This window comes from Stegostoma tigrinum, chromosome 16 (genome assembly GCF_030684315.1).
Source record: "Stegostoma tigrinum isolate sSteTig4 chromosome 16, sSteTig4.hap1, whole genome shotgun sequence".
Taxonomy (NCBI): Eukaryota; Metazoa; Chordata; class Chondrichthyes; order Orectolobiformes; family Stegostomatidae; genus Stegostoma; species Stegostoma tigrinum.
Window position 1 is genome coordinate 12,858,616 of NC_081369.1, and position 12,842 is coordinate 12,871,457.

Genomic DNA, 12,842 nt, shown 5'->3' on the forward strand with positions numbered 1-12,842 from the left:
AAACACACATTGCAACAGCAGGTTTGAAACACCACAAACGCACCAAGTAAATGACCAAAAGCACAAAATGAAGGAACAACTGTAATCTGAAAACCAGAGGTGTGGACACTGGGTGTTACTGACAAATTTCCTCTTTATTGAAGAGCTACACATGAATATTCCATCATCTGTAAAAGAGACTGGCCACGTTGAACAGACACCAGCAAGAAACGAATCAATAAATAATGTAGAAAGGCCTCCGCCATGGACGGCCACCATTTTCCTACAAGCTGGTTCGCTGTCAGCGTTTAAAGGTCACGAGTTATTCAGAAATGAGACAGTGGGGTGCAACCTTGTTTCAATCAAACTAGGAAATGACAAACAATATTGGTCATGAAAACTGTGGCTTTAATGTAAACACTACATTCGAGGTGTTTGCGTCACTAACATCCCACAGGAGAAAACACCATTCACTAAAAAGAAGAAATAGCAGCACAGACGTTCACCGAGAAGAAAAGGAAGCCTAACTTATATATTACACAGTATCATAGCAAATATTGTCAAATGGGGGACATCTTTACTGCACCTACTTGGCCAGTGAGAGCTGTGCTTTTCTATACAAACCTGGAGGGTGAACAAGTTTATTTTTTTAATCCCAATACAATTAAAACTAAGGTAAGTCTAAACAGTTTTGTTGTTACTGTACAGTTGCACTGCCCTGAAGGACAGTCGGGGTCCAGCGTGTGGGCTGAAAGACTCCAGGCTGAGTAAAGATGTTGCAAATGCAGGACGTCAGGCTAAAGAGTAACCAAAGCAGTGCTGAACCAGTAAAATCCAAAACATTGACTTGGCTTAACTAATCCGAGTGTTGTACACAACCTCTCAGCAAAATTTCCTTAATCTTTTCCTTTTAAAAAAAAGGGAAAAAAATAACCTTTTTGAAGCTACAAAGCACAAGAAATGGATTTTTTTAAATAATTTATTATTTTAGCTTCTACTTTTAAAGACTTGGCTAAAACCAGATCTACAGCATTCTACTGAAACACACAACCACCATTCAGTTTTCAGAATGTTGAACTGACCGTGTAGGAAGGCTGTGTCTCACAAAGGCCAAAGATCATGCTATCTGTACATAAGGGCACCAGGATAGTCCATTATACAGTCTGCAGAAAGAGAGGCTGAGGGAACCTTCCCATCACACAAAACACACAAGAGATTCTTCATGCACACTCTGAGGGGAGGGAGGAAGAGAAACATTTATCAGGTCACCAACTTGTCTAAAGCCATTTTCACAAGCTCACCAAAGGGAGAGGAGGGGTACAAGAGAGGTTGGGGGTGGGGGAAGGAACGGATGGTGGGGCTGGTTGGCACTGGTAAGGTCAATCAAAAGAAAATTTAAAAAACAACTTGTCTGGCAAAAAAAAATAGACCTTCAAGCTTTTAGTAAACGGAAGCCCCTCTCCTCCCTCGGTCAGAGTGGAAAGCTCCAAGGCTGTTGCTGTGCTTAACTCAGGGCCGTTCCATTCCACTATATGAAGAGGGAGGCTCAATGCAGCTGATATGGTGCTGTCCTGTGCGTCCTCAGGTTTCCTAACATATTAGTCAAAGAGCTGCCACGGAACTAAACACTGGAAACTCAAGCCTTGTGCTTGGAAGGTAAGTGTGTCACACTGATTCCAGCCTACAGGCCATGTGTTAAAAACAGGCAGACATGTTACCTAGAAAAGGGCTTGTCTGTCCAGGGATGGGTGTGGGGGAATGTGTGTATTGTTTTAAAAAGATTTTTGTAAAATTTCTGTCTTGAAAGCAGAAGGTCCAGTGAAGTACAGTGTTAACAGTGTACAAGTTTGTGATAAGGCTGTGGGTTTCAGGAGTCTAGTTCTGTTGGCAGCTTATGATAACTAAAAAGAATTATATACGTTATGCCTTTATTTACCAACTTGCATTCAATTATCATCACCAAATTTGCCTCTAGACAGTAGAGTCAGTATAAGCCGCAGCCTCGGAGATTGTTGGCAATGATGATGTCAGTGACGGCATCGAAGACCACTTGGATGTTGCCAGTATCCGTAGCACAGGTCAAATGGCAGTAGATCTCCTTATTGGGAGAGCGGTTCTTGCTTTCAAATTGTGCTTGGACGTAGGCTGCACCATCCTCATAAGTGTTAGGGCCTAAAGGCAAGGGTAAAATGGAACAAAATAGCCTTCAGTGCAAGGAATGGTACAACAAACACATCTCTAGATTTTAAACACAACCTTGTTGGGCAAACCATCAATCCACAAAGAATTCTGACCACTTTCCAATCCTCAGTTGGCACAGTGCACTGGTTGAATCACAAATGGCTACTTTAGTTCTGGTCAGAGTACTAACCAATTCAAGCATGCCTTCCTTTGATTTGTGCTCCTGTTGCTTTGACTGTCCAAGATTCTACAGCCTTGCTTATTGCTGGTCTGCAATGGTTGGAAAGGTTGAGTCTGAAATGTGAGGTGACTGGAAGGTTTTTTTAGTGTTCTGAGCTATGTTATGGAGTACCTGCAGTGACCATTTTCCTCTCCAATGTGTGGTGCTTCACAATTACCGGCTTCAATCTTACATCTCTCACTCTCTGAGAGGCCTGGTGGCAGACACCAGCTTCCAGAAAGGCATTTCTACGAAAAAAATAAATGCTAAGACCAATCGTTTCTACACCAAATGCTTCAAAATGGTTAACAATTGGCCACGATAGAGCGATATAAATCCAGTAAAATTCATTACGTCAATCTCAATTAAATCCAGTCATACTCCAACATCTGAAATACCACTTCAGCGTGATTTAACTTAGTGAAACAATAAATTACGATGTTACATAACAGCATAAAGGGCTGTTGATCAACATCATGGCTCTGTTGTGATTTCAGGAATTGTTGACACTGATCTGTAATAATATAAATCAGACAGAATGATGTCGAGAAGTTTTGGAAATGTTAAGGAGTCTGCATGGTGACTGTGAAATGCTAAATGAAGTGCCCAGCACCTACAGTTTTAACAACAAAAAAAAAATCAGTCTATCCAGTGGGTCTGGATTCATTGCTATGGCTGAATTGCCAGATGTAAGTGAATGGAAAGAGAAATTTACTTGCTGAATTATTTCACTCAATAAACAAAGTACCTTTGGAAGGCAAGTCTGGAGAGATGCAGTGGTTTATGTCATGGGTCACCATGGGGCAGGGTCAGTGATACAGGACTCTCTGCTCTTTGTTCCCAAGGAAATGCAGAGGTAAACATCAACAGCGGCTGGAGAATCATCAAACTGGAGGAAGAGACCCTTCGCTCTGCCAAAAATATGGGATCTTACAGTGCAAAGACTTGCCCATGACCAGGTGTTGCAGACTGACAGACCCAGAGTTCAGGTTGTGAGCTAAGGGATGCAGTAACATTTGGTACAGTTCTGGAGAGGTGCTGTGAGGAATGGTCACAATCTAAAGCCATTCATCCATAGTACACCAAGGGACTGGAAACTGTGTGGAACCCTTTGGGCTGAATGCCTGACGTGTAAATAGGAAGTATCAAGGATACTGAAATGTTATTGAAGCAGTTCACAGTTGAACTTCCCAATGGAAGAAAGAGTGAATTCCACTGCACTGCAATTTTCAATCTGAAATATTTTGATGTATGCTTTGGTATGCACCTTTGGAAATTCTATGAATGAAGTTCATTTTAGAAGAAGATTTTGAGGTTGGTTGGCTCGCTGAGCTGGTTTGTTTGTTGGCAAGCCAACCAACCTCAACACCCACAACCCGAGTTACAGATCTACTCCAAAACCTTAGGAAAAGATTTATTTGTTGGCTGGAGACAGAGAGGAAGGGCAATATGCTATGGTCCCGCTAAGTTTTCTTGAAGTTTGAGCACAGCAGTAACTAAGTCAATATGTTGGCATGTCAATCAGTGTGCATGGAAATGCCAAGCAGGTACACTGTCACTTACAAGGAACATTGGTTATATATATCGTTAAACATTAGAACCCCTGGTAACAATGAGGGGTATCTGGCTTTCTATATCAGCATATTGCTGCATTTACAAGAAGCTGGTTTGTGGTGGCATACTCAATTATATTTGTGTGACAGTTGGATGTGCTGTTGTAAAATCTCACTGTTAATGACTGTAATCATGCAATTATCAGCTGCAATAAAGCCTTCCCAAATGTACAGTAGTCACTGGGCCTTCACACAGCCTTTTTCTTGTCCTGTCTTCGAAGGATTATCTGGCACTGCCAACGCAGCAATAATGTGGCACTGAGTATCTAAGCGCTGGAGCCCAAATGGAGCTTTGAAAATTTATTCCCTCCACTTGGTTCTCCACATGTGAATGCCTTGTTCCTGTGTGGTTTCTTTATTTGAACATTACTTTCTTTACGTTACATCTGAACTGAAGCTTCAATGCACAGCATTCTAGTCATTTACATGTCCTGAGAGATGAGGATTTGAGTTCCAAACAAAAAAAACCGCAGAGAAATGCAGTGGAACCAAACTATGGCACCAGTTATGATGCCCGGATTGTAGCCACAGTTGCCTGTTCCACTGAACTCAAAATTAGAGGTGAGTCTTTTTGAGGGGGTGTCAAAAGGGGACAGGGAGTTTCCCCCAGCCAATTTTTTATCCTGAACATCCACCACTATCAGCCAAAAGTCATGGTTTATTGTGAGGGGAACTGAATGCATGAGTAGTTATGCTTGTGTTATACAGGGCGCTGGTGAGACTGTATCTGCAGTATTGTGTACAGTACTAGTCACTGCACTTACGGAAGGATGTTAATGCATTGGAAGCAGTTCAGAGAAGGTTCACTTGCCTAATAAAAGCATAGAGTCATACAGCACAAAATGGACCCTTTGGTCCAAATCATCCATGCCAACCAGGTATCCTAAACTGAACTAGTCCCATTTGCCTGTATTTGGCCCACATCCCTCTTCCTATTCATGTACTTGTCCAAATGTCTTTTAAATGATGTAATTGTACCCACCTCTACCACTTCCGTGGAAGCTTATTCCATATATACATCACCCTTGGTGTGAAAAAAATTACCCCTCAGGTTCTTTTTAAATCTTTCCCTTCTCACCTTAAACTTATGGTATCTAGCTTTGGACTCCCCCAAGCTGGTGAAAAGACCTTGGCTATTCACTGCATCCATGCCCTTTGCGATTTTATAAACCTCCATAAGGTCATCCCTCAGCATCCGACAATCCAGGGGGAAAAATGCCCCAATCTATCCAGCCTCTCCTTATAACTCAAACCCTCTGGTCCGGGTGACAAACTAGAAAGCTTACAGGAAAAGTTAACAACATTCTTCCTATGGCAGGGTGACTAGAATAATGTGCAGTATTCCAAAAGTGGCCCCATCACAGCCATAACATGACGTTCCTGCTCCTATACTCAATGCTCTGACCAATGTAGGCAAGCGTGCCAAACATCACCTTCACTACCCTGGCTGGACTGCCTTATGAGACAAGCTAGAGAGACCCAGCCTATATGCTCTGAAGTTTAAAAGACTCAGAGATAACTTAATTGAAACAGGATCCTGAGGCAACTTGAATGGGTAGATGTTGAGAAGATGAATCTAGAATAAAGTGATCATCCATTTAAAATAGAGACAAGGAGACATCTTTCTCTCAGAGAGTTATGAGTCTTTGCAATCCCCTTCCTCAAAGGAATGCAGAATCTTTAAATTTTATTTTAATGGCGGAAGTAGATAGATTCTTGATTACCAAGGGGATGAAAGATATTGGGGATAGACACAAATGTAGAATTCAGGCCAAAATCAGATCAGTCATTTGAAGTGTTAAGTCGCCTTCTGCTGTTCCTTGTTTGTATGAAATCTTTTCTGGAGAACAATGTATATCAGAAACATTTCTGGGCTTTCAACAGATCACTTGGAATATAACTGATGAACATGACAACTGAACCAGCTACCAACATTGTTATGCATAGAATGGATTCCCCAACATACAATGTAGAACACTCCAAAACTTTCATCACTCGTGACGGAGATACATTAGCTCACCTTTCATGTTAACCCTCTGACTGCATAGCTAATAATATTGATCTTCCTCAGCAGGTTTGTGGTAGCAGTGTTTCAATGGGCAGCACTTATATCTCTGAACCAGAATATCGTGGGTTCAAGTTTCGCTGCTGAGAGAGTTCTGTATTATTGGAGGGGGCCATCTTTTGGATGAGTCATGAAGCCAAAGCTCCATTTCTCCTCTCAGATATGAAAGACCTTTGGCAATGATCCAAAACAGTAGAAGCCCTCCCCCCACCTCCTCTACACAACCTGGTGTCTAAACCAATATTTAGCCCTCAACCAACATTTAAGAATCAAAGTAGTCATGAATATCACATTAAAAACCAAAAGAACTGTGGAAGCTGTAAATCAGGAACAAAAACAAAGTTGCTGGAAAATCCCTTCCTCAGAACTGAGGAAGGGTCACTGGACCCGAAACATTAACTGTTTTCTCCTTCACAGATACTGCCAGACCTGCTGAGCTTTTCCAGCAACTTTTTTTTTGATCATAAATATCACATTGTTAGTGGGAGTTTACTAGATCAAATTGGATGCCATACGTTGACAGGCCGACGAGGGGAGAGGCCATTCTAGACTTGGTGCTCGGAAACGAGCCGGGGCAGGTATCAGATCTTGTGGTGGGAGAGCATTTTGGTGATAGTGACCATAACACTCTCTCATTCTACATAGCTATGGAGAAGGAGAGGATTAGGCAGAATGGGAGGATATTTAATTGGGGAAGAGGAAACTATGATGCGATTAGACACGAGTTAGGAAGCATGGACTGGGAGCAGTTGTTCCATGGTAAGGGAACTATAGACATGTGGAGATGGTTTAAGGAACAGTTGTTGGGAGTGATGAGTAAATATGTCCCTCTGAGACAGGCAAGAAGGGGTAAGATAAAGGAACCTTGGATGACGAGAGCGGTGGAGCTTCTAGTGAAAAGGAAGAAGGTAGCTTACATAAGGTGGAGGAAGCTAGGGTCAAGTTCAGCTAGAGAGGATTACATGCAGGCAAGGAAGGAGCTCAAAAATGGTCTGAGGAGAGCCAGGAGGGGGCACGAGAAAGGCTTGGCAGAAGGAATCCGGGAAAACACAAAGGCATTTTACACTTACGTGAGGAATAAGAGAATGGTCAAAGAAAGAGTAGGGCCGATCAGGGATAGCATAGGGAACTTGTGTGTGGAGCCTGAGGAGGTAGGGGAAGCCCTAAATGAGTTTTTTGCTTCTGTCTTTACGAAAGAAACGACCTGTGTAGTGAATGAAACCTTTGAAGAGCAGGTGTGCATGCTGGAATGGATAGAGATAGAGGAAGCTGATGTACTGAAAATTTTGTCAAACATTAAGATTGACAAGTCGCCAGGCCCGGATCAGATTTGTCCTCGGCTGCTTTGGGAAGCGAGAAATGCAATTGCTTCGCCACTTGCGAAGATCTTTGCATCCTCGCTCTCCACTGGAGTCGTACCTGAGGACTGGAGAGAGGCAAATGTAATTCCTCTCTTCAAGAAAGGAAATAAGGAAATCCCCGGCAATTATAGACCGGTAAGTCTCACGTCTGTCGTCTGCAAGGTGTTAGAAAGGATTCTGAGGGATAAGATTTATGACCATCTGGAAGAGCATGGCTTGATCAAATACAGTCAACACGGCTTTGTGACGGGTAGGTCATGCCTTACAAACCTTATCGAATTTTTTGAGGATGTGACTAGTAAGGTTGATGAGGGTCAAGCTGTGGATGTGGTGTATATGGACTTCAGTAAGGCATTTGATAAGGTTCCCCATGGAAGGCTCATTCAGAAGGTCAGGAGGAATGGGATACAGGGGAACTTAGCTGCTTGGATACAGAATTGGCTGGCCAACAGAAGACAGCGAGTGGTAGTAGAAGGAAAATATTCTGCCTGGAAGTCAGTGGTGAGTGGGGTTCCACAGGGCTCTGTCCTTGGGCCTCTACTGTTTGTAATTTTTATTAATGACTTGGACGAGGGAATTGAAGGATGGGTCAGCAAGTTTGCAGACGACACAAAGGTCGGAGGTGTCGTTGACAGTGTAGAGGGCTGTTGTAGGCTGCAGCGGGACATTGACAGGATGCAGAGATGGGCTGAGAGGTGGCAGATGGAGTTCAACCTGGATAAATGCGAGGTGATGCATTTTGGAAGGTCGAATTTGAAAGCTGAGTACAGGATTAAGGATAGGATTCTTGGCAGCGTGGAGGAACAGAGGGATCTTGGTGTGCAGATACATAGATCCCTTAAAATGGCCACCCAAGTGGACAGGGTTGTTAAGAAAGCATATGGTGTTTTGGCTTTCATTAACAGGGGGATTGAGTTTAAGAGTCGTGAGATCTTGTTGCAGCTCTATAAAACTTTGGTTAGACCGCACTTGGAATACTGCGTCCAGTTCTGGGCGCCCTATTATAGGAAAGATGTGGATGCTTTGGAGAGGGTTCAGAGGAGGTTTACCAGGATGCTGCCTGGACTGGTGGGCTTATCTTATGAAGAGAGGTTGACTGAGCTCGGTCTCTTTTCATTGGAGAAAAGGAGGAGGAGAGGGGACCTAATTGAGGTATACAAGATAATGAGAGGCATAGATAGAGTCGATAGCCAGAGACTATTTCCCAGGGCAGAAATGGCTAGCACGAGGGGTCATAGTTTTAAGCTGGTTGGTGGAAAGTATAGAGGGGATGTCAGAGGCAGGTTCTTTACGCAGAGAGTTGTGAGAGCATGGAATGCGTTGCCAGCAGCAGTTGTGGAAGCAAGGTCATTGGGGTCATTTAAGAGACTGCTGGACATGCATATGGTCACAGAAATTTGAGGGTGCATCCATGAGGATCAATGGTCGGCACAACATTGTGGGCTGAAGGGCCTGTTCTGTGCTGTACTGTTCTATGTTCTATGTTCTATATTTCCAACATTATAAGTAACAGTGCTCTTCAGGTGTGCTTTCATTGGTTGTAAAATTCTCTATGAGGACCTACAGCTGTGCAGGGTACTAAATTGAATGATCTTTCGATTAACAACAATGACAGAACAATTAATTTTAAACTGGCTGAGGAAGATCCATATTATTTGCTACAGACAGTTTGTAAGAAGTTAAGCACGAGCTTGAATGGCGCAATTGCAAGGTTAACTGCTAACAGCATCCAGGAAAATGAAGCCTGGTGTATGAATGTAAAAGAAATAACACTCTTGGCATTTTGCTAAGTCTGCAAAAGCAGATCGAAGTGTGAGCTTTGAACGTGGCCATAATTAACAACTATCAAAAAGATGAATGACTATAGTGTCAGTGAGGTACATTCCAATGTTCAGCAGAACAAGCTGCAAATTCAGCAGCTGTGGCCTGTCAACATGGAGGTCAATGGAAGAGCTGTCAAAGGGGCTGTCGACCTGTTAGCACATGTTTACTAAGGCTGTACTGACTCACAATCTAACTTGTTGTGAATGAGCATGCTGCTAGTGCACAGTGGGATACTGCAAGCTCATCATTGTAGCCAAAGCTGCAGCCCTTATAGTCCTGTGATTTATTCATCTAGAGCATTTCATAACCAGTTTCCATTCTACAATTCTGACAAATTTTCATATCCTTCCCTCGTGTATCTATATACATTAATGTTTGCAAATGACGGTGGAGGTGAGTAAAACTATCAGTTGATATTACTATCATATTTCCACCTTATGCTCCCTCCTTTAGCTTAGTGGTACTATATGCTCTATTTTATTTTTATATTCCACCAAACTTTTCCTTTACTCTTGTTTTTGTCCAAATTACCTTTCATAGGTTCCTTCTGATTTTCTTTATATTGTTTCTTTATCTAATTGCTCTGTTCTAATCACTGATCCCTGCTGTTCCCCACCAGTTACTGCCTGCCACTCAAAGACCCATTTATTTTTACTCTTTGTTTGCTGTCTGCCAACCAGTTCCCTATCCAGATCAGTACGCTTCCCCCATTCCCATGTGCTTTATTTTTACAGACCAGTTTTAATGAATTTTAGTGACCAGTGAATTAAAGACCAATTAACTTGGCTTTAGTAACAGGGAAATTGTTAAGAGACCACTACAAAAGGTTTACTACATTGACAGGATTATATAGTGTCAGCATGGATTCACACAAGGGAAATCATTTTGACAAACTGACTGGAATTTTCAGATGTAACCAGTAGAGTTGATAAGATGGAGCAAGTGAATGTGGTTTACATGGGCTTTCAGAAAACTTTCAACAAGGTCCTATGCAAGAGATTACCATGCACTTCCCCACTGACTCAGCCTGTCCAAATTACACTGAAGCACCTCTGCTTTGTTCCTGTTTTCTATCAATCTAGCACTAAAAAAATAGTGGGGTTACGTTAGCAAGTCATCATTCTATGGGGCCTATTCTAGAGTCTATAAAATCTTGAAAGATGAGAGAAAGAGCTATTTGGAGAAACAGAAATTACACCTATACACAGCTTGTTAAAGACATCTGTTTAAGGGCTGAATGACTTTACTCAAGCATTAATAACAAAAACTAATTGTAAAAATTAGTCATGGTACGGTGGCTCAGTGGTTAGCACTGCTGCCTCGCAGAACCAGGAACCTGAGTTCGCTTCCACCCTCGGGTGATTCTGAGTGTGGAGTTTGCTTGTTTTCTCCATGTCTGCGTGGGTTTCCTCCCACAGTCCAAAGATGTGCAGGCTGAGTAGACTGGCCATGCTAAATTTCCCATAATGTTCAGGGATGTGTAGATTAGATGGGCTACAAGGGGATGGGCCTGGGTGGGATGCTCTGAGGGTCAGTGTGAACTTGTTGGGCTGAAGGGCCTGTTTCCACACTGTAGGGATTCTATGATCTATGATAGTAAGCCCTATGTCTTTCTTCAAAGTTTAAGCTTTTTAACTGTTGGCCACATCTGATAGCCCATCTGTCTCAGAGACAGAATTTAGACAGTACTGCATCGGAGTGTTAGGCTGTCAGTCTTTTAGATGAGATGTGAAGTTGAGTCCTGCTCTTGTTCTCAGCGGTGGACAGAAATAACCCAATGCCACCTTTTTTGGCAAATATTCATCTGCTGAACAGCATCACAACAAAGAATATCTGATTATTATCACATTGTTGTTTGTGGGAAATTTTGTTGCCATGATTCCAAATGGCAACAGTGACGGTACTTCGATAACACTTCATTGTCTGTTCAGTGCTTTATTACGTCCTGAGATTAAAAGAAGTGCTGTACAAATGTGAGACTTTTTCAGTACTTTAAATTTCTACTTATCCATATATAAATAGATTCAATTCACCTTCTTTTGGTCTTAAGAATATATTAACCTTGTACTCTGCTCCTTTCCTGTCAAGGTTTTGCTTTCCAAACTGTTTTCTAACCAGTTAATTTGTGTCAGATCTCCTTTTATCTCACTGTTGTAGGTTTTCAATTCTCTATAATTACCTTTGCTTCCTCCATCAATCTTTCCTATTCTGACATTGACGTTAGGTATGTATTAATTGCAATTTCACAATTATATCCAGGCTCCCTGCATTATTACTTTCTTTTTATTTGGCAGAACTAAGACAAGCAATACTTATTTTTGCCATTCAGAATTTCACCATTTCTCTTCCTATATTGTACCATTATCCATGTTGATTCTGTATACAGCATCCTAGACCTTCATTGCGACAGAGTTAGAGTACACAAGTAGGATGTCTGGCATTATATTGTGTACCATCACAGTATTATGGATGGAATGTATTCCAAATCCTAATGATCTAAGTGTGAAAGGTTTTCCTCACATTCCCTCTGGTTCTTTTACCAATTGATTTAGGAAGTTAAATCTGAGCCATCTTGTTATTGATCCTTTAACTATTGGAAAGAGTTTTTATTTATTCCATCTAAATGCTTCATGATTTTACACACCTCCAATAAGTCCCCTTCAGGCTTCTTGGCTCTAAGGAGAACAACTGGGCTTCTCTGTAATCCCTTGTCCTTACAGCGGTCTTCTGATATCTCAACAAAATGTTTACATCCTTCTGGTATGCAGAATCATAAACCATAGTCACATGGGTTAAATAGTTTGATATGGGTTCAGCAAAGTTTCTTTAGTTTTGTACGCAATGCCTCTATGACCATTGAAAGTGCAGATGTGAATTAGATAAACTATACATCCATGGATTTGTCAGATAATTGTATAAAATTCAGATATTCATAGTTTGCAAACAGCTCCATTCTTTGAACCGGCTGTATCTCAAAACAATTTGTTGAAGAGCTTTTAATATTCACTTGAGAGTTTTTGTTTTGGATCTTAGGTCTATTTTCTCATTCTCGCTAACTCATTGATTAGGTGTTGCAGTTGTTAAAGTGACAATACTTTTGGTGTTTGTTTTAATGTGGGATTTCCGGGCTCACGTAAAAGCAGAGTTATAAGAACTCAGCAAGATCTTCAATTATTAATCCTCAAATAAGCTTAAACCAACAACACACAAGGAAAGCATTAAACATATTGGTGTCTAATAAATTAAACTGATTCAAGTGAATAAGTTAACAATAAAAGCCTTTTTCAAAATAACTCAGACATCTCTACACAAAAATTGACATCAGCCCAAATTACCTTTCACAGACAGATCAGGTCACGCTAACGTGCCGCATGTGCACAAAGCCGGAACATGTTAAAAAAATGTTTTATACTTTTTACTGCACCTCTGACTTCAATTTCAAACTTAAATATGACAATTGAATTTTTCTTTAAAGTACCAGCCACTACATTTTCTTCATGTGGTCAATGCTGAATATTTGCATTCTTAAGCTGGAGATTCACAACAATTTGCAAGGAATTCATTACCTCAGAGATTTTCAAGTTTTCCTGAATGCCAGT

General features: G+C 41.5%; 1 protein-coding gene across 1 annotated transcript in view; it reads right to left on the reverse strand.

Annotated features, from left to right (window-relative positions):
• Positions 1 to 364: 364 nt before the first annotated feature.
• gnao1a (guanine nucleotide binding protein (G protein), alpha activating activity polypeptide O, a) overlaps positions 365 to 12,842 on the reverse strand; it is a 221,916-nt gene continuing 209,438 nt past the window's right edge. The window contains exon 8 of the mRNA XM_048546345.2: positions 365 to 2,151. Coding sequence (XP_048402302.1) covers positions 1,964 to 2,151 — 188 coding nt within the window. The 3' untranslated portion in view covers positions 365 to 1,963. The remainder of the gene's footprint in view (positions 2,152 to 12,842) is intronic.